At 43.1% G+C, this 27,005-nt stretch overlaps 1 protein-coding gene across 1 annotated transcript in view; it reads right to left on the bottom strand.

The window, feature by feature from the left end:
• The window catches only part of setd3 (SET domain containing 3, actin histidine methyltransferase), a 73,406-nt gene that overhangs the window by 4,705 nt on the left and 41,696 nt on the right, over positions 1–27,005 (bottom strand). The window contains exons 8-11 of the mRNA XM_080750750.1: positions 26,356–26,470; positions 22,677–22,751; positions 15,470–15,636; positions 10,435–10,520 (exon numbers count right to left, since the gene is read on the bottom strand). Of these exons, the coding sequence (XP_080606876.1) occupies positions 10,435–10,520; positions 15,470–15,636; positions 22,677–22,751; positions 26,356–26,470 (443 nt within the window). The remainder of the gene's footprint in view (positions 1–10,434; positions 10,521–15,469; positions 15,637–22,676; positions 22,752–26,355; positions 26,471–27,005) is intronic.

The following is a 27,005-nucleotide window of genomic DNA, read 5'->3' as shown; positions in this document are numbered from 1 at the left end:
TCCTGCGCAATCTTGCCAATTAAAAAGTAGGGAGGGATATACCGCCCGACCCTTTTTTTTCATATTACAGTAGTACAGTGTTGGATCTATGCGGTAACCAAGATACAGCCCTTTTGGACGATGGGACGGTCGTCATGCATGACAATTCAGTGGCGTCAGTTCAGAACAAGCTAAGGTATGGCAACATGACTGGTGTCTGGTGAAGACACCAGTCATGTTGCCATACCTTAGCAACAGGCACGATGAAAAGTACATTTTTATTATTTCCCCCTGTCAAGGTATGGCAGCTGCATACCCCTGCCATACCCAATTGACGCCCCTGCATGACATCACACGCTCATTTGACCAAATTCAAGCATGCTGGTTGGCCGGTTCCCCCCAGAAACAAGGGTCTAGAGGCCCATTATACACACAACAAGAGTTCAGTGACTTCACCGGACACACAGCAATCAGAGGGAGAGAGAGATATATTGAGAGAAAGAGCGAGAATCAGAAGCAGCAGAGAATTTAGTTATAAAATCATTAGATTTAGTATTATTTAGAGAGATAGGCAGCCGAATCATGCCCCGCATCCTGTGGTCTCTCCCCGCGCCGGGTCAGCGGAGTGGCGACATGTCGGAATGGAGAGCGACACCCCCCCGCGCCATGCCCCGTGGACAGTCTGACTCTGGACACCAAGCCCGCAGTCAACGGCGGTGGCCGGCGCTCTTCCACGATCGGTTCATCAGCGACTAGCGAGGGCCTCTGCTGCTACATCCACTGCCTCCATTTTGGATCTGGCGGCGAGAAGAGCTCCTACGGGCGATCGGTTCATCGAAGGCCTCGGCTGGTAGGATCCACGGCCTCGATTTTGGATCTGGCGGCCAGAAGGCAGACCACCGATCGCGGCGGTTTCTCCCCGCGCCATGCCCCGTGGACAGTCTAACTCTGGACAACAAGCCCGCAGTCTCCGGCGGTGACATGCATGCTGCCCGAGGCAGACCACCGATCGGTGCGGTCTCCTCCCCGCGCCCTGTAGGAAGCACTGCTGAGCTGTGATCAGCGAACCCGGTATGTTCTCTACGATTCACTTTGTTCTTTACGTCTGTCTTTCAATGTTATATGAGATCAGTGGTGTGTTCTACCTATAACGCACGTATACGGCGTCTGCTGTCGGAAAATAAAAGGCAGGGGCAGGTAGGATTAGCCCAGGGGGTCGCTGGAACCTCCATAGCACCGGGGACTAACCTCCACACCTCGCCCGACTTGGGACACCCTCGCAGGCACGGCGCCGCCAGGCGCCGGCCTCTATACCTCCGTGATGGAGGAACAATAAAATATGAACGGCGTCTGCCCTCGTGAACCTTTCAAAGTAGCGTATTTGATAGGGATTATGTACTATAGCGTCTGCCCTGGCCAAACGAATAGTAGCTGATCGTATGCCCTCAAAAAAAGTCTAGAACACACCACTGTATGATATGCATAAAGTGTGTTCCTGTGGAAATGAGCCATGAATCTGTAGGTCTACTCTAATGCAAGCTTGTAATACATTCTTCAATCAATCAATAACCGATGTCAATAAGCCTGACCTGCTATTGTTTTTTTTCCACGTAGGGTGCATTTGGTAATATACAATTCAATTCAAAGGAGCGTTATTGGCATGAGAAAACATACGTTTACATTGCCAAAGCAAGTATCACAAATACAAAAAAACAGTTGAAAATATACAGTTGGAGGGGGTACAGCATCGTTCAAACAGAGCTATGTCGCATTGTCATTTTATATATATACAGGGTACAAATAGCAGCATTATTTTCCTCATAGTACATAAAGGTATCAGCTCTGTTTCATACTGTATGTGCAGTAGGTCTAGATGTCAATCCATGGTTTGTAGTAGGTGTATGAAGTTCCTCCAACTTCTTCCAGTAAGAATACATTTCTTTATAGTTTAGTTTTTTATTGTGTGTGTATACCTAGATAGATAGTTTAGTAATACAATCAGTGTGTGTGTGTGTGTGTGTGTGTGTGTGTGTGTGTGTGTGTGTGTGTGTGTGTGTGTGTGTGTGTGTGTGTGTGTGTGTGTGTGACATAATAATCTATCAAATCGATCTCAAATCTGTATCAAATTTGTATCAAAGCAGAGCCTATAGAATTCAGTGGCCACGTATATATACATATATACATTTGAAATTATTTAGACTAGTGAAAACAGCCGATCTACAAGCACACAACGCCTCGCTTGTAGATCTGCTGTTTTCACTACTTTTGTGCGACAGCCTTTGCTAAAGAACATACAAATTATACAGAAGCACGTTCATTTAGTATTTTGTATTTATTTCTATCATATACAGGGCCCGTGGAGTCTGACTGGATGGAGGAAGGATGGGAGCCCGATCTGCAACCAGACCAATGACAACGCAGAGGACAGTATGATGGCGGAGATAGCGAGAGCGGAGGAGTCAGGCATAGGTCATACACACTGTAGGTTCGCTGCCTGGACCAATGTCACTCTAGGGGAGCTGAAGAACTTTCTGGGACTTCTCTTCCTCACAGCTATCGTTCACAAGCCGGAGATTGCCATGCAGTGGTCAAAAAAACATTGCCATGCCGTACTTTCCCAGAACAATGGCAAGGAACAGGTACCAGGCCATTTTGAGGCACCTGAGGTACACACGCACGCACGCACACACACACACACACACACACACACACACACACACACACACACACACACACACACACACACACACACACACACACACACACACACACACACACACACACACACACACACACACACACACACACACACACACACACACACACACACACACACACACACACACACAGTGAACAGTACCATCTTTGACCTTGATTTGTGGTGCCTTTGACTCCTGAATGTTGGCTTGTTGAATGCCTTTTTTTGACTTTTATATTATTTTATTTATTCTTTACTTGCTGCACATTTATTTTATTTTACTTTTATCCAGTTATATTTTATTTTTGTGAAGTCATATTTGTGATTTTTTTTGGGAAATATTTGTAAATATTGTTGAACATAAATATGTTCATGCTGGATGTGTGAGGTACTCACCAGGGTTAGGGTTCGATGTTGCCATAAAATAAAAGGTTGACATCGCTTTTCTGACTTTTTGTCTTCCTGACCTTCTAGACCAGGTAAAAACACAGTGAATTCACAGTGCATAGTTCTATCAAAATGTAAGGCAATTTCCACCTTCTGAGTCATTTCATACTTTTTCACTTTGCAGTTGCACCCTTGAAACTAGACGATGGTACAATATTTTTTTCACTTTTTTTGCAGAAAATGAAAGTAGGCATGCTATTGTTTCTGTCAAGGGTACTTGTGTTCCGTTACCATTTACCAATTTGTCGCTATGGCTTCCTAAAGTTTTTTTTCTTTGAACTCAAATATCTCAGAATCTAGATTTCTGAGGTTATTGACTGGTTTGCGCAGTGCGCACTCTCGAGCACCTATCTCCAAAACCGCTCACCGAAATCACTCCAAAAAATTTTTGGTAAAAAAAAAAATCCTCTTTTACCAAACCTCCCATTTTTGTTCCGATGTGAATATCGGATCATTTTCAATATATTCCCTGGAATCGGGGCAGAATGAATGGGACCTAATGGTGGCATTGGTCAGGGTGGGGGGCCGGGGGGGTCTGGCAGTCAAAGTGTTAAGGGATTACTATTTTGTGCACGTGGATCCGTGATGATGATGAATCGGCAAGTCCAATCGTGCCAGGACTTTCCAACGGACCGTTGGGTAAGGGTGCCAGCGTTACTCTATATACAGTATTTTACGCGAGTATACTCGGGATCGGCACTCTAAATACTCAAGTATTTTTCACGAGTGTACTCGGGATCAGCGTTAAATGAGTTAAGCAGGTAATATATCAGTATAATAAGCAAGCTAATATGTCAGTACATCAACAACAATACAACAAATTAATAGGAATATCAATCTAGAAAACAGTATCATAGGTAGACCACGCATCTAATCAACAAAAAAAAAAAAGAAATCTAAAACCTAAAAATAATATCTAGCTTCATGTATGGTCATTGAGGGAAGGAGAGTGTTACAGTAGTGCTATGGATTTAGGTGGAGTCTAAAGAGGTGAGTCTTCAGTCCAAGCGGAAGCTAGGAGGGCAAATTGTCAATGCGAGTGGATTTTTGTCCTGGGGTTTTTAGCGAGGGTTCTGTCAGCATCCCTGTGTTGGCTGATCTGAGTGAACGGGTGGGGGTGTAGGGGTTTCATCAGTATCACAACAAAAACTGTTTTTTTCCAAGGTTTTGAAGAAAATAAATACGATGATTTCATGGTTACATCATTATTTGTTTTGTATTAATGTTATATTATCATTAAAATATTCAGTGTTTTACCAATTAGGTTGAGAATCGCCGACTTATTATAACCAGTCCACATCATGCGCAACTAGTTGCAACGCTCAACCCGTTGCAAGACATTGCAGCGGCCTGGTCTGACCAGGTGCAATTTGGGGATAGTGGTTGCAAGTGGTTGCAACTTTAAAAGGTCTGTAAGCTCCGGGAGTTCATTTTTTGTGATTAATTTGCATTAATTTAAACTGCTTTGTGTCATCAGTGCATGCACACTGAGCAGGGACGTGCTGGCCATTGGGAAAAGCGGGACAACTCTTCAACGGCTGGTTCATTCCTGGCCGGTCCAGGCCGGCCATTAGGAAAAGAATGTAAATAAAATGTCGGCCTTCATTCCATTTTGTTGGCTGGGCGGCCAACAAAGTAAATCGTCACTGTCGGGCATAAACCTCGTATCTCCAAGTTTCAAATTTGTACATTTTTTTTGCAAAGCAAAGCCCTGCTTCATCATACATACATCATACATCACACAACGCCTCGCGGTGCGAGGCGTTGTGTGCTTGTAGATCGGCTGTTTTCACTAGTTTAAATAATTTTAAAAATGATAAATACAAGGTTTCCACCCGACAACGACGAAATATAAACTCATGTAATTGGCCCACTGGCTTGTCACTTGTCATGATCTGAAATGGCAAATCTTTGAGTAGCAGCAGCGCTATAGAGAGATCTCTCTCTATAGCGCGCAATGAGGGCCTCTACAACTCTTTTTCCCGGGCTGAACCAGGGGCCCAGCATGTCCCTGACACTGAGCCCGATCATAATGAGGCGATAAAGCAACGGAATTATCTTTTCAAAACGTCCACCTGTATGAATGAGGCATCATCAGAATAAAAATATGATGTTTGGAAATTCGCTTTCTCCTCCTGGTGTGTAATGACCATTACTCAGGCTTTAGTCAATATGAGTTAGACGAGGGGTCTTCAAAGTTTTCAGGCCAAGGACCCCTTAGAGGAGAGAGATGAAGCAGGGACCCCCACAACATCTTCATAGATTCCATATAGTTTCATCATTTGACAGCACAATCATCAGTATATTTTGGATTCATGTCAATGTGTGTTTTCAGATATTTAACTCATTCTGTGCCAATGACTGCTTATGACGTTTTTTTTCCAATAGCCCTGTGTGCCAATGACGGCTTATGACGGTTTTGTGTTTTTTACATAGAAAAAAAAAAAAAAAAAAAAATCATTTTTTTCCTTTTTCCTAAAGATGTCAAAATGACCTGAGATCAGAGAGATGCTTTTCTCTGTTTGTGTGTTCGCTCCCTCGTTTAGCTGATTGAGAAAATGTGTGTTCATGTGTGTCCATTCTAGTGGATGGACACTTTTTGGAGCGGTGAAAGCGCTCCCAATAGACAGGTATGTCCGTGGGTATGTGGGTGGGTGGGTGGGTGGCTGGCTGGGTGGCTGGGTGGCCGTGTCCGTAGCCTGGCAATACCTTGAGTGGCCACACACAACACACTAGTTAAAGGAGGGGCGCTGTTTTGTGCAGGCCAGGCACACTCACCACTCACTCACAGGCACAGTTTACACTCACTCACTCACATAGGGTACAGCTGCTCAAATTCACCGCTCCACTTCGAACCAAGGTTTGATTTTTTCATTCAAACAGCTCTATCTCTGGAACCATTTGTCCGATTGCCAAAATTCTTTTTGCCACTGAATCACAACAACTGTGTCTGTTTCTGTGGGGAAAAAAATAATAAAAAAAAAATATTTTTTTTTCATTGCATAGTAAAGAAAAACATACAAAATCTCGGCACAGCTACCTTGGAGCCATTTTGGCATCTGGCACAGAATGAGTTAACCACTTGAACCGTTAATAAACTTGACCTTTCACTCTGTACTTAGTCTGCTCTTTTTCTCCTCTACACCAAACCTCTTTGCCGAAAAATAGCCGATCTACAAGCTCACAACGCCTCGCAGCGTGAGGCGTTGAGAGCTTGTAGATGTGCTATTTTTGGCGAAAGTTCTCAGAATAAGGACACTGGGGTTCAAGTGGTTAATATAAAAAACGAGAAAAAAGGTTCTATTACACAAATACACAAAGATTTGGAGGATCCCCTGTGGTAACTCTGAGGACCCCCTAGGGGTCCCGGACACCCTGTTGAAGACCCTTGAATTAGACAGTTATGGATGTACAGAAGGTTAAACGTTTTTCGGTCGAGATCAAGACATCGATTAATTGTCATTAGAACGGGTACACATTATTGTGTATCATTATTTTATGCTTTAACTATTAAAAAATAGCAGATATACAAGCTCACAGCGCGCTGCGAGCTTGTAGATCTGCTATTTTTGAAAAATCGTGAAAATTAGAATTTTGACCCGATTCTATAAGTGTCTTTTGAATCTTTCAAAGGTTTTTTGAAAAACCTATGTTTCTATGTCAGCAATCTGGCCAGCCATCGTCAAAGAAAAGGTCCTTTTCACTTAACTAGAGCTCAGTTAGTCTGTTCTTGAGAGACTACTATGTGAGTGGTTCATGTGAAGGACCCCCAAAATGATATGTATTTGGCCACGGACCAGCATCTCAAAATATTTCGTTCCAGGGACCCCCCAGAAGCAAAATTCGAGTTACAAACGTTCGCTTTGAAAATAGATATATTCAAAGATTTGCACCCATTTTCACGACTTTTTCTAAAATAGCAGATCTACAAGCTCGCAGCGCGGCACTCAGTGCCGTGCTGTGAGCTTGTAGATCTGCTATTTTTCACTGGTTAAAGCATTCAATAATTCTAGGCCTAAATGGGTCATTAACTCTCCCCACGCTTTGAACGTTAACGTTCGCCCCATTTTTTACAGAACCTCGATGCCAATACGGCGCTCGTTCGGTTCGTTCGTCTGATGACTGTAAGCTGATGAGGGGTCGCGCGGCCGTTTACTGTAAACACATTTTCCGCGGTGATGGTGTAAAAAATCCATTATGCGTTAGATCAACGGAGAACAATTCACTTCCTTGTTGATTTCCTCTGGCTGTAAGGCTCTGTGGCCAGTGACTGGTCTTCTTCTTCTTCAACACATAACAGGCAAATTCACATTCATTCTCGCATGACGCCGCCCTCTGCTGCCTGGCAGACCAAAGTGCACTATTGCACAATAAAAAAAAATAAAAAAAAAAATAAATGTCTGTCTATCTGCTATAACGTCGCAAAGGTAAGCCGCTTTTTGATGGCACCAGACCCAATAAATAAATAAATAATCTGGCAGTAGGAGAGTTAATGGCCGTTATCGGTGTAAAACACCACGGACAACCCCCTCCCCACCGCCCCCATCGGGCAGACGAGCTCAAACTCCTCTAACCGTTCCATCTTCTTCCTGGAACCTTTGTGCCTGCCGGCTTTGATTCCGACGAGTTACGCAAGTCGTGGTTTACATGAAACCCAGGGACCGAGTGAGATAAAAGGGACTTGAGCGCCGCTTGCCTTGGGTGCATGTGTGTGTGTGTGTGTGTGTGTGTGTGTGTGTGTGTGTGTGTGTGCGCGCTCTATTCTGTCATGTCACATCTGTTAAGAAATGTAGACAGCCTTGCTCCCTCTTTATGATATCGACCCCCACCCTCTACAACCGCTCCCTTTCCACCTTCCGAAGGGGTGGAGAGAGGGGCGGGGGGGCATTTTAACCCAGTTAGGCCCTGGAACGCATTGATTACGCATTACTTTTACCATAAAAAAATAAAAGATCTGCAAGCTCGTGGCGCAGCACTCTGAGATCTGCTATTTTTTTGAAAAATCCAGAGGATTTGTGCAAGCCTTTGGATATTTTTGACCCGATTCTATAAATGTCTTCTAAAAAGGTTTTTGAAAAAAACGCACATTTCTACGTTCTCAAAGTTAGTTTTTGCCACCGACCCGACATCTCAAAATATTATGTATCAGGGGACCCCCCCGGAAGCAAATATTTGAGTTGACCAATGTTCAAAAGATAGATTAAAAAATGTTCCCAAAAATGTCACGATTTTTCTAAAATAGAAGATCTACAGTTTACAGTTTAGGCATTTAGCAGACGCTTTTAATCCAAAGCGACTTACAATAAGCAGGTAATACATTAATATAATAATCAAGATAATACGTCTGTACATCAACAACAATACAACAAAATGCATAGGAATATCAATCTAGAGAAACAACAACATAGGTAGACCACGCACCTAATCAGTAAAACACTTTTCTAAAACCTAAAAACATCTAGCTTCACGTTTACAAGCTTGCAGCGCGGCACCTGCTCTTTGTGAATAGCCAAAGTATGAATAAATAATGGTTAAAGTGGTTATAGGTGACACAAGACACCTTCCCGGTCTAAATGGGTTAAAAATTAACATGCAGCGCAGAGGGAGAAAAAAACGTGAATAATATATCACAAGAAGCCGGGGTCCTCAGGATGAGTCCTTCGCCAGGAGGAGGATGTGGCCTTGCTGGCTGGGGGGGAGGGGGGGGGGGGGTTTATGACACCGCAGGGCGTTCTGCATACATGCAGATGAATATTGCAGGGCCCCCCGGCGGATCGCTTCTCGCACACATCTGGTGGGCTGCCTTGATCAATTAACTCGTCAAGACCGGGAACGCATCCGCGTCCCTCTCGATTTTAACCACTTTGACCATTATTTTATGCTTTAACTATTAATTAAAAGAAATTGCAGATATACAAGCTCAGTGCCGCACTGCGAGCTTGTAGTCGTAGATCAGCTATCTATTTGATATCTCTAAATATATATATTTGGGGGCGGTCACTGATACATAATATTTCTAGATGGGGGTCGGCGGCCAAGTACATTTTTAATCTAGGGGGTCCTTGACATGAAAATGTTTGAGAACCACTGACATAGAAACATATGCGACATTTAGGTCAAAATGTTTAGTTCTTTGAGTATTTTGACCCAAGTGTCTTCTAAATCCTTCTGTTTTTTTTTTGAAAAACCTACAGTATGTAGGCCTATATGTCCCTGCATGGTGCTCAAACTTTTTCATGTCAAGGACCCCCAATCTCAAAATATTTTGTTCCAGGGACCCCCTAGAAGCAACATTTTTAGTTAAAAAGCTGTGAGCTTGTAGATCTGCTATTTTTCAATAGTTAAAGCATTCAATAATTCTAGGCCTAAATGGGTTAAGCCGCCTATGGAACGGATAGGCCCTTGCTCTCCCTCCCTCCCGCCCCGCCCCGTCTTGCTCCCCTTCATCCACCTCCACCTCCTCCTCCATCTCATTCACTCCCCTCCTCTCCTCTCCTCTCCTCTCCTCTCCTCTCCTCTCCTCCGTCCTGGAGATGTAGGGGAAGGAAGCAGTCACTTGAGGAGGGTCTCTGGAGGTGTGTTGTACTGAGGGGAAGGGGGCTGAGAGCAGGCAGGTGCACACATATAGACATCAAAGGGGGCTTGAGCCCTGCCCTTTTATTTGTCTATAAAAAGTGCCCTCTCCAGACCATGAATGGGTTTTTACTATTGTAAAAGAAATGCAAATGCCCCTCTTTTCCATGCCATACCTGAAGGCAGCGTTCAAGAAGAATTGCCTTGTCCAAACTCTCCTGAACTTGAACGCAGCATCATGTGATGAAAGAACTGCCTCCATTCCGTTACGCCACATCTCCAGTATTGACTTTATTATGCTTTGTTCAGTATGGTATCAAGCACCGGAAATAGGCGACCTCCAAGCTCACAACACACCGCAGCGCTTGGAGGTGGAGGTGCTATTTTCGATATTCTCACCAAAAGGCCCTTTTAGAAATTTCAGCCCTTGCCTTTCTAAAATTCTGTGCACGTCCCTGGCTGAGAGCATGCCGTGCTTTGTGTGCTGGCGTGAGTGTCTTACCCGGGGTCTGTGGCCGCGATATAGTGGAAAGGGGGGAGGGAGGATGGTCCTTCAGGAATGTCCCCGGTGGCAAGACCTCGGTGCGCGTGTGTGTGCGCGCGTGTGTGTGTGTATTTGTGTGTGTGTGTGTGTGTGTGTGTGTGTGTGTGTGTGTGTGTGTGTGTGTGTGTGTGTGTGTGTGTGTGTGTGTATGTGTGTGTGTGTGTGTGTATGTGTGTGTGTGTGTGTGTCTTACCTTCGGTCATGCAGAAGACTCGTAGGAAGGCCAGGAGCTGGGCTGAGATGGGAGGCTCGTTGCAGTGCAGGGCGAAGATGCTGGACCTGAGGGTGTTGGAAAACAGCACAACTTGGAATCCATCTCAAATCTACTTGAAAACCTTGTTTGCGTGTCATAGATAGATTGATAGATAGATACCTTTATGGTCCCAAGGGGGAAAATCAGTTGCCCAGAGGCAGCACAGCAGTTTTAAGGTTACAAGTTAGAAAGAAGTAAAACAGTCCAAAAAGAACAGTCCAAAAAGAAAGCAAGGAACAATAAAAATATATTCAAAAACTATCAAAAAAGCTATCACAATAAAAGAAGAATATATACATAAAGTGTCCAAAAAGTATCCAACGCTCATATGAGCACACACATTACAGGATTCCGATAAGATGCTTAAATAGCGTCCTTGTTGGGCACTGTAAACCGCGTATGTCCATATTTCAACATTTTATGTTTTCTTGCTAATTAATGCCCAACTCTAGCTTATTAGATCAGTTATTTTTGCTATTTCTTTTTTCTGGTCCACAGATCGTGTATCACACGTGTGCACGCCATTCACTGTTACAAAAAAGAAAAAAAAAATGAACAAAATCCATGCACCCATCTTGGAGCAACGAGCCTCCATGTTTACCCTGTAAACAAATGAAAACCGGATTCGGTCATTGAGAACCGGTAATGAGCCCGCCTCCCGGATCTGGAAATGGATCCGTTTCCGTTCCCAGACCGGAAGTGCTTTTTATAAGGTCAAATCGGAACCGCGGAGCGTCGATCAAAGTTGGGTTGTTTTAGATTTCATCTAATTAATTAAATGGTCGTCAAACTCGTCACCGGCGTTTTGGACAACCCCCAAAACTCGACAGACTTGTCATATGGCAGTGGGTGAGTTAATAAGAACTTGTGACTATCCACGGGAACACTTTTTTTCCCCCCTCCAGTTTTGGACATACAAGGTTTCCACTTGAAGGCGGCAATACATATATATTAAAAAAAGAAACAATAGCTTACAATTGGCAAGGTAACATGTAAGATCAATTGCGAGGCAGCGTTGTGTTGAGCCAACAAAAAATAAAAAACGTTGTGCCACGCTAGAGCCTTGTTCATTAACACCATATTGTCCCGGTACACAGGAATACTATATCAGTCAATTATGTTGGGGTTTATTCCCCGCAGCAACAGTGGCCAGTCACTCTGCCCCGTTCCATTTATCGATTTATATATTTATTTGGATTGACGAGGTGAACAGAATGACAGGGAACACGAAGTTGTCGCCCCAAAGAATGAGCTTAACCCATTTAGGCCTAGAATTATTGAATGCTTTAACCCGTGAAAAATAGCAGATATACAAGCTCACAGCGCGGCACCGAGTGCCGCGCTGCGAGCTTGTAGATCTGCTATTTTTGAAAAAGTCGTGAAAATGTGTGCAAATCTTTGAATATACGCATTTTCAAAGCGAACGTTTGTAACTCAAATTTTGCTTCTGGGTGGTCCCTGGAACTAGATATTTTGAAATGGGGGTCCGTGGCCAGATAAATATCATTTTGGGGGTCCTTCACATGAAAAGGTTTGAGAACCACTGACACAGTAGTCTCTCAAGAACAGACCAACTGAGCTCCAGTTAAGTGAAAAGGACCTTTTCGTTGACGATGGCTGGCCAGACTGCTGACATAGAAACATAGTTTTTTTCCAAAAAACCTTAGGATACAAAAGACACTTATAGAATGGGGTCAAAATTCTAATTTTTACGATTTTTCAAAAATAGCAGATCTACAAGCTCGCAGCGCGGCACTCGGTGCCGCGCTGTGAGCTTGTATATCTGCTATTTTTTTAAAATATTTAAAGCATAAAACATTGCCTCATAATGTGTTCTGGCCTAAATGGGTTAAGACTCAGCAGAATGCTGTTCCGGCGTCAAAAAATGGCATTTCTTCATAACGTTCCGGGCCGAGGTAATTTTCTTTTTTTGGTGGGGGGGGGGGGGGAGGAGGACAATATTTTTCCTGTACTTCAGCAAATTGATCGATGTGGCAGTCGCTAGGACAGGGTCGACATTATTACTACCAGAGAAATGCATTATGGGGGCCCGGTTCCCCCCAGTGCTGCTATTGAATTATCCCTGTCCGTTGCTTCAGTAACGGAGCATCCAGCTGAGCTCAACTTAACTCTTTAACCCAATAAGTCCGGGAACACATTACTTTAACCATTCTTTTATGCTTCAACTATTGAAAAATAGCAGATATACAAGCTCACAGCGCGGCACCGAGTGCCGCGCTGCGAGCTTGTAGATCTGCTATTTTTGGAAAATCTTTAAGATTTGTGCAAGTTTTGACCCGATTCTATAAATGTCTTCACAATCCTTCTTCTAAATCAGTGGTTCTCAAACCTTTTCATGTCAAGGACCCCCAGAATTATAGGTAACTGGCCGCAGACCCCCATCTCAAAATATTTTGTTCTAGGGACCCCCAGTAGCAAATATTTGAGTTACAAAAAGTTTACTTTGAAAAACATATATTCAAAGATTTGCATACATTTTCATACAAGTCATAGCGCTGCACCGGCTAAAGCATAAAATAATTCCATGTCTTAATGGTTTAAAAGAAAATGTTGAGCTCAGACAAAATGGCAGCTCTGGAAAGGGCACCGCGTCTGGTGTATTTACTTCCATTAATCTCAGTATATGGGGTCTGTGAATATTTATCCATATAAATATCACGATACCTGCGTATGTCTATTTGTTTACCTGACTGTCCCGGGCATAATTCAGGCGCCGTCCGACCGAACGTCCTTTAACTTACTGCGTCGTGTGTCACATATTCAGAGAACCGAGAAACCACAGATATCGTATTGGTCTGTCAGCGGGTCTGCGGAGGACGCAGAGGGTTGTGGCCACCGACTTCCGTGATTGGCCAACCCAGACGCGCCTGCTTAACCGACCGGACGAGCTTTGCGCCACAGTTTGCCAATATAAGTGTGAGAAAACGTGAGATAAGCCCTGAGACTCCAACATGTACATGGGCTTCTTCAGGGTAGGCCTGTCCCTGACTAAGGATTTCTAGAGTAAAATGTGATTGGCCAAATGTTGCCAAAAGTCGACTGGTAGTCGAATAATGCAAAAAGATCTTGCTTGGTTTTTCCCAATCAATTGTGATATATTTTGGCAAACTATTAGCTAATCAATTCATCAAATTAGGCCAATCTCTCAGTCGAATCATGCACGACTACGAGATTGGCAGTCGAATCAGACTCTCTCCCACGAATAGTCGACTAATCGAGGTCAGGAACATTCAGGTAAAGGAGTTTTGCTTGCCTAGACCACGTGTCTAAGACACTTAACCACTCCTATAGACATGTACTTTGTTGTCTGGAGTCCTCCAGGGGTCTATACCAGGCAGTCTCCTTTTCCCCTCCACACTTTGTGAGCTTGTAGAGCTGCTATTTTCAGCGAATGTACACTTCAGAATACGGACACTGGGGCTCATGGGGTTAAGCCCTAACAACCCCTCCAAGTGCCATTTTGCACTTATTGCGTCACAGTTTACTATGAGAAAAGGCACATCATGTCCGTGTACACTTTTTTACAGTCTATGACTTCACTGTGATGTCAGGGGAACCAAATCCCGTTTATGCCCATTTAGGGAGATCACTGTGATGCCAGGGGATCCAAATCCTTTTCATGCCCATATATGGAGATCCCTGTGATGACAGGGGAACCAAATCCCTTTTATGCCCATATATGGAGATCCCTGATGTCATCAATATTAAGCCCATATCTGTGAATATCTATGGGTACCAGGGGTCTCCATATATGGGTAACTGGTCCGATATACATCACTGGCCAGATTTTCACCCTTAGGCGTCTTACTGGTTTTAAGTACATTTTTAAGTAGGTTGCAATACTTTTCATACAGGGCTGGCCTTTTACTGTACTTGTAACAGAGCATTCTTTTACAATCGAGGTATCGATACTTTTATTCAAGTAAAAAAAAAAAAAAGTACTTCTTCCCACCACTTGTGAAAATGATACATCACGATGTGTGTCAGTGTATAACGGAGCGCCCTGGCAAACAACGCCGATTGTTTTCATTTAATTTCCACTGCTGAGATTTAGACTTGTCATCAATAAGAGATTAAAAGGGCCTTCTGATTAAAAATGCCGGCGAGAGAGGAGAATGCTGCATAATATTAAGGGGGCTAATGATAAAATGATTAAGCTTGCATGGTGATGAAAGCATCGGGGCGGATGGTAAATTGATACTTGTAGACAAAAGAGAGAGAGAAAGACCTGCTGAAACATTTATATTGTGTCTTTCAATTACGCCGAAGGGGGGAAGCTAATTGTTTGAAATATTTACTGGGGTAGGGGGAAAAAACAAGGCTGGCGAACATGGACTGTAATGAGAAAAAAAAGTTTAGAGTAGAGACTCCCGGCGTGCTCGGGTGGCGCAGTGGCAGAAGTGGTGGAAAAAGTACTTGCATGTTTTACTCGAGTTAAAGTATCAATACTGCAATGAAGAAATACTCTGTTACAACTAGGTAAAAGTCCGGAATTCGAAATCTACTTGAGTAAAAGTATGAAAGTGTTGGGGTCAAAATGTTCTTAAAGTACCAAAAGTAAAAGTTCAGAATGTTTGAAAATAGCAGATCTAAAAGCTCACAACGCGTCGCAACACGTTGTGAGCTTGTTAATCGGAGGGCGTGCCTTCGTAGCGCTCGACACGGCAATACTCGCTCACTTCAACTCGCTCTACGGTGTCTCAAGTCGACTTGGCGCCGTCCGAGTTATGTTCCGATAGGGACAGAATCTTAAATCCTCCGCCGCAATAAAAATCGTTAAAATCAATAAAACTAGGGATGCACGATTAATCGTGCCATCATACCGGTATCGGCAATATCGGCCATAAAAATTATCGAACCGATATCAAAATAACTGATCGGTTTAGCCGATATTATGCTCAATACATATATTTATTCCATCATGAGTTGTCCGACTGCCGTGTGTTTAACTTACGCTGCGATGCCGGCTCGCGCCAGCACCTCGGCCTTCATGGCGTAGAGCCGCTCGCTCTTGCTGACGCCCAGCTTGATCTTCACCCTGTCGTGAGCGTTGTCCTGGAAGAAGAACCCGTTGTGGATGACGAACTCTGCGTTGGAGCGGGTGCCGTAGAAGATGTAGACCTGGGGGAGAGGCAGAGGGACACACACACAGGTTTGTACTACCATCTATTATTTTTATCTTGATTTTTGTAACCATTTTTTTTTCACCCGCTGTCAATTGTCTAATGCAGGGGTCTTCACCATTTTCCGGCCAAGGACTGAGAGAGTGTTTCATAGATAGATTCATAGACTTGTTTGACAGCACTGTCATTAGTCAATGTTGGATTTGTGTTTTTAGTTAACTTGACCTTTCACCCTGTACTTGGTCTGCTCTTTTTTACCTCAACACCAAATGTATTTGCCGAAAATAGGCGATCTAGTCCTCATGGCTCTCAACGCAGCATGAGGAGTCCAAGCTGCTTCTTTTCACCTGACATAGCGTGTGGAAGGAACACGTTATTCCAACTAGTTCCTTTCCCCTCCATCAGGCGACCCGGCTGGCCAGGGGGAGGCAGTATAGAGACCAGGATTACTGCATGTTTTTTGTGAGTTTTTATTGTATTTTTTAAGCATAAATAACTGTACCTAGCATCATATGTGGGCAAATTAAAAGAACAAGAGTAGGCATGCTTTGGATAGTGGCTTGAAAATATGTAAAGTATGCATGATTTGACCATTTAAAGTTGTACCATGTAACTTTTTTTATAAAACGAATCTTAAAATGGTCCTAGCTGTTAAATCGCTTAAGTTTTAGAACCCCCACTCCGTTATTTTCAGCTTCTAAAGCCTTCTCTTTATATGTTTTCTATGATCCCTGCCCGGGACCGGTTTTCGCGGAAAAATTGCGTCATCACACTACCGGCCAATCACAGCGAGGGTTATACACTGCCGGCCAATCACAGCGCAGAACATACACTGCCGGGCTCTCTGGTGGGTTTAGGAAACACGCCTTCAGGAAGTACACTGCAGTGTTTACACTGGAGGAGTCTAGCATGTAACTCTCCAACCGCTGCTCGTAGAAGGACACGGGAGACCTCATTGAAAGCGTCTCGGCGAGGCGAGGCGGACGCGGTGGTCTGACGGCCCGGTCCGCGAGCGAAAAACGGACGAAAAAAGCAAACGCGACCGCGGTTTGCTATACTGCTACAGACCACCAGTTGAGCAACTTACACAGTATAGCTTTAAGATGTAGTTTATTTTGATCCTCATCAACAGTATCATAACACAAACTGTAATCAAAAAGAAATAAAGAAAATACAGAGATATGCACAGTACAATCATCATCATTATCAGTTCAACTTGTTCATGCCAATGATAACTGGCTATCGACAGGTTTGTATTAATTTTCAGCCATTGTTGAAATATTAGGCTGCAAAATGTCAATGATGTATACTTTACCTTATTTCAGACCCATATTTCATACACATACATTCATTCTTTTTTTTTGTTTTGTTTTTGGGGGGAAAACAATAAAAGCACATATTTAACGTTGAGGCATCCAGACTTCTCAGGTGCCCACTTGGTTCAGTTACCGTACAAAGTATGAATCTGAGGGTACACTTAACCTATCAAGTCCTGGAATTATTTTATACTTTAGCTATTGAAAAATAGCAGATATACAAGCTCATAGCGCGGCACCGAGTGCCGCGCTATGAGCTTGTAGATCTGCTATTTTCGAAAAAAATCATGAAAATGTGTACAAATCTTTGACTTCATTCATTTTCAAAGCAAACCTTTTTAACTCAAATCTTTGCTATTGGGGGTCCCTGGAACAACACATTTTGATATAGGGGTCCACAGCCAAATACCTATAATATTGGGAGTCCTTGACATGAAAAAAATCTAAAACCACTGATGATAGAAAGATGTTAAAAAAAAAATAATAATAATTATAGAAGGCATTTAAAAATCGGGTCAAAATATTCAAAGACTTGAACAAATTGTCATTTTTTTCCAATAGCAGATCTACAAGCTCGCATCGCATCTGTGAGCTTGTAGATCTGCTATTTTTTGCGTTCCAGGCTTAAAATGGTTAAACATCACATGAATGCGGACACACATTTGATTGCGAGTGACAAAGTGAGGAGTGGACGAGGAGGAGGTATCCCCCCAACATCAGTGGATCCACACGCCTCTCACGTAATCCCTCTGACACATTATTATTTCCTTTTCTTTACAGATAGCGGAGGATGACGAGAGGAGACACGGAGAAGGAGAGGGAAATACGGAGCCTGCGATGACAGAGAGGCAAACAGACGGAGAGATAAAAGTATACCTTTGGATCAGGGGCGTCATTTGGGTATGGCAGGGGTATGCAGCTGCCAGGGTTGTTAGGGTTACTTTTAAAAAGGAATCCCCTACAGTTACAAGTTACTTGCAAAGAAAATGTAGTCAGTAACGTAATCTGATTATCACAATTTAAAAAGTAACTGCTAGTTACTTTCAGTTACTTTTGGATTACTTTTTAGCATTGATAACTAGACAAGAATATTGAGCCTATGAATTTTACTTAAACAAAGTGGCAGTACTTTACGTTGATTCGACTTGATTATTTTATTGTTTGGCGTTATAACTTATATGTAAATTTGATGAGGGCAAGGGGAGAATGTAATCCAGCATGTAACCGCCATCATTCAGATCCGTTACTGTAATCCAGATTACACATTTTAAAATGTAACCTGAGACTTTACAAGTTACCAGTTTTTTGTAATCTGATTACGTAATCCCGTTACATGTAATCCGTTACTTAACAACCCTGGCAGCTGCCATACCCTGGGTCCAGGGGGGGAAATAAAAGCTACTTAATATAAATCCATGAATGTCTCTTTGTCTATCTGTTCTGGTTATTATGTTGTTAAATTACAGTAAAATAACTACAAATGCAAATTTTAACAAAATGGTCACTTGACAAAATGGTATATTCCCAGGTCAGCTGACAGCTGCACAGGTGCAATTCATTATTGTTAATTGTGGCACGTTTACTAACATGCCAAGTTTATAGCTGCTCTTGAACAACCGTTCCAGGCTGCCATATACAGCCCAAGAAACCGTAGAATGTAGCCTACTTCTTAAAATAAATGTATCATGCCTGTTGCTAAGGTATGGCAACATGACTGGTGTCTTGCACGCTCGCGAAGGCGCGCGTGCAAGACACCAGTCATGTTGCCATACCTTAGCCTTTTCTGAACTGACGCCACTGCCTTTGATGCAGCGGTGGAATCAGCACAGTAAAATAAATACTCTGCCACATCTAAAAAAGTAAAAGTACTCGAATGCCTGTACTGTATATACCAGTGGTTCTCAAACTTGGGGTCGGGACCCCAAGTGGGGTCCCCAAATGATTTTGTGAGGTCCCCAGATGATTAGCTTAATGTCATTTATTTTTCTCACTCAACGGTAAACAAACCAACATACAGTATAAGTGTACACAGGGTATCTGCAAATTTATAAGGTGACAATTTAAGGACTTTCAAGACAAACTGGCCAAAACGTAAAATATTAAGTAAGCACGAGGCGAACATTGTGAAAATAGCAGATCTACATCTAACGCCTCGCACTGCGATATTTATGTGTGGAACCGAGTCACATTAAATGTAATACCTACAATTCCAAGTGCTTGTCAGGGTAGGGGGGTCCCCAGTTCATATTATTTTTATTTGGGGGGGGGTCACGGCTTAAAAAGGTTTGAGAACCCCTGGTATATACGTATATTTTAAGTATCATACACAAGTGCATGTTCTTAGTTACTTTACGCCACTGCTTCGAAGGTTGTACGCATAATTCCACTTTGAGAGGCTTGTCTGCGTTGCCATTGGACCAAGCAGAGGTAGGAAAAATGCACCCATGGGCGGGGAGGGGTGGGGAGAGGGGAGGGGCGGGGAGGGCTGGGGTTGGGACCAGGGGCGTCACAAGGGGGGGAAAGTGGGACTGACTTACTAGGGCCCAAGGTGGAGGGGCCTTAATTATTTTATACTTTAGCTATTGAAAAATAGCAGATATACAAGCTCTCAGCGTGACACCGAGCTTTTTTGAAAAGTTGTGAAAATGTGAGCAAATCATTGAATATATGCATTTCTTAAGCGAACATTTGTAACTCAAATGTTGCTTCTGTGGGGTCCCTGGAACTAAATATTTTGAGATGGGGGTCCGTGGCCAAATACACATCATTTTGGGGGTCCTTCACATGTAAAAGGTTTGAGCACAACTGACATAGAAACATTTTAAAGGATTTTAAATATTCAAAGACTTGCACAAATGTTCACGATTTTTCAAAAAATAGCAGATCTACAAGCTCGCAGCGCGGCACTCGGTGCCGCGCTGTGAGCTTGTATATCTGCTGTTTTTCAATAGTTAAAAAAAATTATGCGTAATAATAATGCGTTCCCAGTCTAAATGGGAAGAACTTTCATGGGGGGGGGGGGGGGGGGCCGCAGTGAATCCTTGTACCCAGGGCCCAGAATTTGGTGCGACGCCCCTGGTTGGGACTCTCTACCAATGTTCCATCCAGCCTCCCGGTCTTAGACGTGGTAAACCACCTCCACCTCCTCCCCTCCCCTCCCTCCTCCCCCTTCAGCCCCTTCAGCCCCTTCAAGCGCTCTCTCTCTCTCTCTTGCCTGCACCTCTCTGTCCTTCTGAATCTTATCAAATAATTCCTATTCTAAAGAAAGGACATGGAGGGGTGGAGGGGGGGTGGAGGAGGAGGGGTGGGGGGGGGGGGAGGCATGGAAACGGAGAGGGAAGGAGTGAGAGGTGCTGCGGGCGGACAGAGAATACTCTCTTTCACACACACACACACACACACACACACACACACACACACACACACACACACACTTGCGCGCGCGTAAGCTCGTGTTGCTATACAGTAGGGCATTCACCATTCGAATATCAAAGTCACTATTCGACGTTGTTTACCGAAGTTGAATATTCACTTTTTTTTTTATCTCTTTAAAAAATATATAGTTTATAAAGCGTGGCTAGATAGGAAGTCATAAAAATGAGTTGTCAATGTCCCTGGTGGATGAATTTTGTAATGCTTTATACCAGGGGTTCTCAAACCTTTTTAGGCCGTGACCCCCAAAATAAACATATTTGAACTGGGGACCCCCACCCTGACAAGCACTTGGAATTGTAGGTATTACATTTGATGTGACTCGGTTCCGCAGATAAATATTGTGAAAATAGCAGATCTACATGCTCACAACGCCTCGCGTTGCGAGGCGTTGTGTTTGCCTCTTGTACTTTGCCTCTTGTACTTAATATTTGACAGTTTGGACAGTCCTGTAGAATATTCGACTATTCGAATACTTTGAGGTCGAATAATTCGAATACTAAAAATCACTATTCGTGAATGCCCTACTATACACGTGTGAGGACATGAAAGTTTGGGGATGCATCATTTACGCTAGTTAGGCTAGAGTTGTTTTTAGTTTGAAAACAGTTGAACAATTTGAATATAGCCATCTTCAGGTCACAACAGATTAGTGACAAAATCGTTCACATTGTGATACGTAACGTGTCGTGCCTGCGGCGCGACCTTGTAGATCGGTGATTTTTCGTGAAAAAAAAACATTTAACTTTAATTTCAAACGCCAAACCTAACTTCTGCATGTGTCTGAATACTAATCTTAAACTCAACCTGAATCTTTTTCCAATTGTGAATGTATCTCTAAGAATATTTGTTCAACCATTAAACAACAATTCGTTTCTTGCGAGGAAAATGGGCCTCACAATGTCTCACATTCTACTACAGCAGGGGTCTTCAATGTTTTCAGGCCAAGGACCCCTTAGCTGAGAGAGAGATGAAGCAGGGAGCCCCAGATTCCATAAAGTTTCATCGTTTGACAGCACAATCATCAGTGTATTTTGGATTCATTTCAGATATTTACCTTTCACGATGTACTTAGTCTGCTCTTTGCCGAAACCTCTTTGCCGAAAATAGACGATCTACAAGCTCACAACACCTCGCGCTGCAAGGCGTTGTGAGCTTGTAGATCTGCTATTTTTGGCTAAAGTTCTCAGAATATGGACACTAGGGTTCAAGTGGTTAATATAAAAAAGGAGAAAAAAAAAAGTTTCTATCACTCAAAGATTTGGAGGACCCCCTGTAGTGACTGCATGAGGACCCCTAGGGGGTCCCGGACCCCCTGTTGAAGACCCTTGTACTACCTTTATACTTGTGGAGACGTTTGGCTCTCAGAAATATTAGTCACACACACTTTTCCACATTCTCGAACACATTTTCTGTTTCCTTTTCTCCAGGCTGACCGAATCTCCGCAGCTCCCTCCACAATGTGAACAAGGCTCAGCCGGCGATATCAGAACCAACGGAGGAGGGCACGATAAGAGCTCTGCGGTGCCACATGCACAGGAAGATAGGGATAAACCCCACAAGTACGGAGAAAACCATAACTGGAAATATCGTTGCTGTCTGGCAGAAACCTTGTTATCTCCATGTTTCAACTGTGCCCCAAATGCATTTGGGTCCCCATCCGGGAATCAAACGGGGTACATTTATTGTAATCCAATTTTTGTCTTGGGAATGCGAAAAATTAAAATAAAAAAAGAATATTATTGAACTCAAGTCTCCATGGCATGAGTATTCAATAGAAAAAAGAAAGAAAAAAAATATTTTGGGGGTGAACTACTCCTTTAACCTTTTCAGACCTGGAATTGTGTCGTTTTCAGGCCAAGGACCCCGTAGTTGAGAGAGAAGCAGGGACCCCCACAACCTTTTCACTGATACCATATAGTTTCATCGTTTGACAGCACAATCATCAGTATATTTTGGATTCATGTCAATTTGTGTTTTCAGATATTTAACCACTTGAACCGTCTTAATAAACTTGACCTTTTACTCTGTACTTAGTCTGCTCTTTTCCCCCTCTACACCAAACCTCTTTGCCGAAAATAGCCGATCTACAAGCTCACAACGCCTCGCACTGCGAGGCGTTGTGAGCTTGTAGATCTGCTATTTTTGGCTACAGTTCGCAGAATATGGACACTAGGGTTCAAGTTGTTAATATAAAAAGGATTGGAAGATTTGGAGGACCCCCTGTAGTAACTCTGAGGACCCCCTGTTGAAGACCCCTGTGTTAATGGTGTTAACTCTTGCCTCTTACCTGGTCATTCTCCTTGTAGTCCTGTAGGGCCACACATTCACACCTGTCGTCCTCCAAGTTGTAGCCTGTGGTGATCTGAGGGACACAAGAGGAGGGACGGAGCTGGTTAGTTTCTATTGATAATGAGCACCTTATCCATCCTGCTTATTAACCCTTCTTGTGCCCCCGAACTTGTTCGGGATATTTTCAATCCAATCCAATATTTTTTTTGCTATTTTACATACCCTGAGCTGCTTGTAGAGATGTGGATGGTCCTGGGTCGTCCTACGCTTTCCAACGAGTGATGCTAGATGGTCCGACGATTTATTCCATTGAAAATTGTTTAAAATAAAGTTTAGAGCCCCCCCAAAAAAACTCGATCTATACTGTCGGCGGCGCGACGTATTCCGGGGTGCCTATCCCGATCTAGTCCGGGATATTTAATAAAATGAATTAATTAATCGGAGGCCTCAACGAAGCCCCGGTCTAAATTTCCATCCATGGCCGGGGCCGAGACTCGGCCATCCACGGGCCGTAATCGGGCAACGCCGCCGCATCGCGCCGCCGAATCCAATACAAAGTCACATCTTTAGAGAGGATTTTCTCTGAATTGTGTTCCCAGACCAAAGACAACGTTTTTTTGCGACTGAAATAGCTTTAGATCGGGCTTCTAAAAAATAAAGACGCTAATGGCTAAGTGTTAGCTAACTTCCTCCTCTCGTCATACATAACAGTGGATGGAGTGAAATCCCAAGGCACTACGGGCAGTGTCGACGGAAGCTAGAGCGAAGGCCTATAGAGATATTTCTGGCACTCTAGCGGCACCTTGTGGCCCGGGGCACTCATTGGGTTAAGACAGGCTTTTATCCAGACCACTATAGAGCCTTTTCTAATATTTTGTGGAAAGATGTGAGACAAGACAACAAATTCTGAACACAGAACTAGTATTGCTTTTTGTTATTGGCCAGTAGTTGTGACTGAATTTATGAAGCTGAAAATTGTCTAAAGTAAAAAAGATATTATCATTAAATATCATTAAAACAACCATTAATTAAATGTGCAATAAGTGTTAAAAATGGCTTTATATGATGAACAGTGCTGTAAACACGTCTTGATCGCCTAAACATGACGTCATGGGCCGCTATGCTCAATAACAGGCTTGATAAGCCTCAAGCTTATTGATACCGGGTACTCAATAAATATGTTATCGAGTTTTCTAACAGGCATGTGTTTCAAGCTCCATCCTTACACGAGAGAGAAAGAGCCTGTGGTGATTATTAACCCATTTAGGCCTAGAATTAGAAGGATTCAAAAGACACTTATAGAATCGGGTCAAAATTCTAATGTTCACGACTTTTCAAAAATAGCAGATCTACGAGCTCGCAGCGCGGCACTCGGTGCCGCGCTGTGAGCTTGTATATCTGCTATTTTTCAATTGTTAAAGCATAAAATAATGATACACAAAATGTGTACCCGTTCTAAATGGGTTAAATTAAAAATGTTTTGATTATATTATAAAACATACAATTACATCTATTACGGCTCTAGACCTAGGTTATTTGAAAACCAGACTTCAATAACCCATCACTAATAGGCCCCATATCTCAATAACAAAACAAGATCTATATAGAAAATAGTAATAGTTTTGAGGAATGAAAATCCTATCAAAGTCAGAGGAGACACACATACGAAACGATACTCTGCTCCTCTGAACGTGTTATGGGACCATAATGATTGGTGTTAAAACATTTCAATCCAATAGCATGGAGAGCTTGTGCATTTTAACAACGACTGAATATGACCCATTTGTCAATAAATAACCTTCAGAATACTGGTGCTGTCACGCAGAAGCCTCATATCTCCATATTTCAACTTTGTATGATTTATTTTTTTCTAAATTTATCATACAGCAGTGTCGCAGAGAAGTAGCAAAGATTGCCGATCTACAAGCTCACAACGCGACGCGGTGCAAGGCAAATGCGAGCTTGTAGATCGGCTACTTTTGCTACTTTGATTATTACATAATGTGTGAAAGTCTGTCAGTGGGTTTTATAAATAAAGTGCATGGAGGGTATCTGCACATTTCTAAAGTGACAATGTAAGGTCTGCACTCTGCAGAAATGGTGAAAATAGCAGATCTACATGCTCACAACACCGTCGTGAGCATGTAGATCTGCTATTTTCACAATAGAACCGTGTTATAAAAAATGTTATGCCTCAACTCTTAGTGGACATACAAGGTTTCCAACCGACAGTGACAATATATTCCATCGGTCGCATAGAGATAAATACATTATAAAATACAGATAATAACGATACGTCCAGGGCTTTGAAAAGGCATGTATATTCTTTTCATTTACAGTCACGCCAAAGGGAATACGTAACAAAAATAAACTATTTCAATTGGGGGCGTCTTAATGACTTGCTCTTTCATAGTCACCGGCTTTCCACAAACACCAATCTCATTTGCGTGGCTAAATGCGCTTTGCGACGAACAGCCGCAATATTGCTCTGTTGCAATCAGTCACTGAACACAATCAAAGCAATAAAAACATAAGAAACGTACGCAAACCTCTGGGGAATCTGTCCAAAGCCACTTATATTCGGAAATCTATTTGTTGGATCATGTACATGTACAGTATGGCTTTCAATTACTCTGTGTGTGTGTGTGTGTGTGTGTGTGTGTGTGTGTGTGTGTGTGTGTGTGTGTGTGTGTGTGTGTGTGTGTGCGCGCGCGCGTGTGCGTAAACTAAACCAATGGATTCTCAATGTGGGGGTCCTTGACAGGATTACAGGGGGTCCCCAGCGAAATAATTGATAAGTTCGGAATCAAGTGGACCCGTACAGGTTTGTACCTCAGAGTGTGTCCAAATGGAACCAAATAGAGGTCAATTCGGGTCCATTTGAACATTCTTAAGAGTTAAATTAACTGCAGGATTTTAGCAATATTTTCTGTTGTTCATGTGGCCCCATGGAAAAAAATAAATGCCCACCCCTGGTCGAACCGGTCCATTTGTGTGTGCACGCGTGCATGTACACGCTAGTGCATTAACCCATTTAGAACGGGTACACATTTTGTGCATCATTATTTTATGCTTTAACTATTGAAAAATAGCAGATATACAAGCTCACAGCGCGGCACCGAGTGCCGCGCTGCGAGCTCGTAGATCTGCTATTTTTGAAAAGTCGTGAACATTAGAATTTTGACCCGATTCTATAAGTGTCTTTTGAATCCTTCTAAGATTTTTGGAAAAACCATATGTTTCTATGTCAGCAATCTGGCCAGCCATCGTCAAAGAAAAGGTCCTTTTCACTTCACTGGAGCTCAGTTAGTCTGTTCTTGAGAGACTACTGTGTCAGTGGTTCTCAAACCTTTTCATGTGAAGGACCCCCAAAATGATATGTATTTGAATGACCACGGACCCCCATCTCAAAATATCTAGTTCCAGGGACCACCCAGAAGCAAAATTTGAGTTACAAACGTTCGCTTTGAAAATACATATATTCAAAGATTTGCACACATTTTCACGACTTTTTTCAAAAATAGCAGATCTACAAGCTCGCAGCGCGGCAATCGGTGCCGCGCTGTGAGCTTGTATATCTGCTATTTTTCACCGGTTAAAGCATTCGATAATTCTAGGCCTAAATGCATGCGTGTGCATGTGTCTAGGTGCTCATGCGTGTACAGCAGGCTACCCACCAGTCCATTAGTGTGGTTGCACATGTCCCACAGTGGGATGAGGGCCAGGGTGACATTCCTGCCGTCATCTGTGGGGACCTGGTTCTGCCGCGTCATCACTGAGGACACCGCCCACCTGGTGGGTGCACGCACACGCACACACACACACGCACGCGCACACGCACACACACACACACACACACTGGGGATTATTACATTTGACACCAAAACCTCTGGAACCAAACACCCCCTCTGACCCTTTTGACCTTCTCGTTGTGACCCGTATTACCAGTGATCCACAAGCTCACACAACGTGCGGCCCCGTGCCGGGGTCGTCTATTTTCGGTGCGTGACGGGATTCCATAGAAGACGTGCTGAATTCGATAAGGGTAATGACCCCCATACCATGGTGCAGTGGTTCTAAACCTGTGAAATTATTTTGGGTGGTCCCCAGATGATTAACTTAATGCGCAACATTGTTTTCTAACTCAACAGTAAACAAACCAACATAAAGTTTAAGTGTATAGAGGCTATCTGCACATTTCTAAAGTGACAATTTAAGGACTTTTTAATACCTCTAAAATGACAATTTAAACATTGGCCAAATTGTCAAACTGGTCACTGAGCACTGGTTGAAAACGCCCTTAACACGTCCACAGACGTGTTAACTG

This window comes from Nannobrachium achirus, assembly GCF_963921795.1.
Source record: "Nannobrachium achirus genome assembly, chromosome: 20".
Classification (NCBI taxonomy): domain Eukaryota; kingdom Metazoa; phylum Chordata; class Actinopteri; order Myctophiformes; family Myctophidae; genus Nannobrachium; species Nannobrachium achirus.
This window is presented reverse-complemented; position numbering and strand designations above follow the sequence as displayed.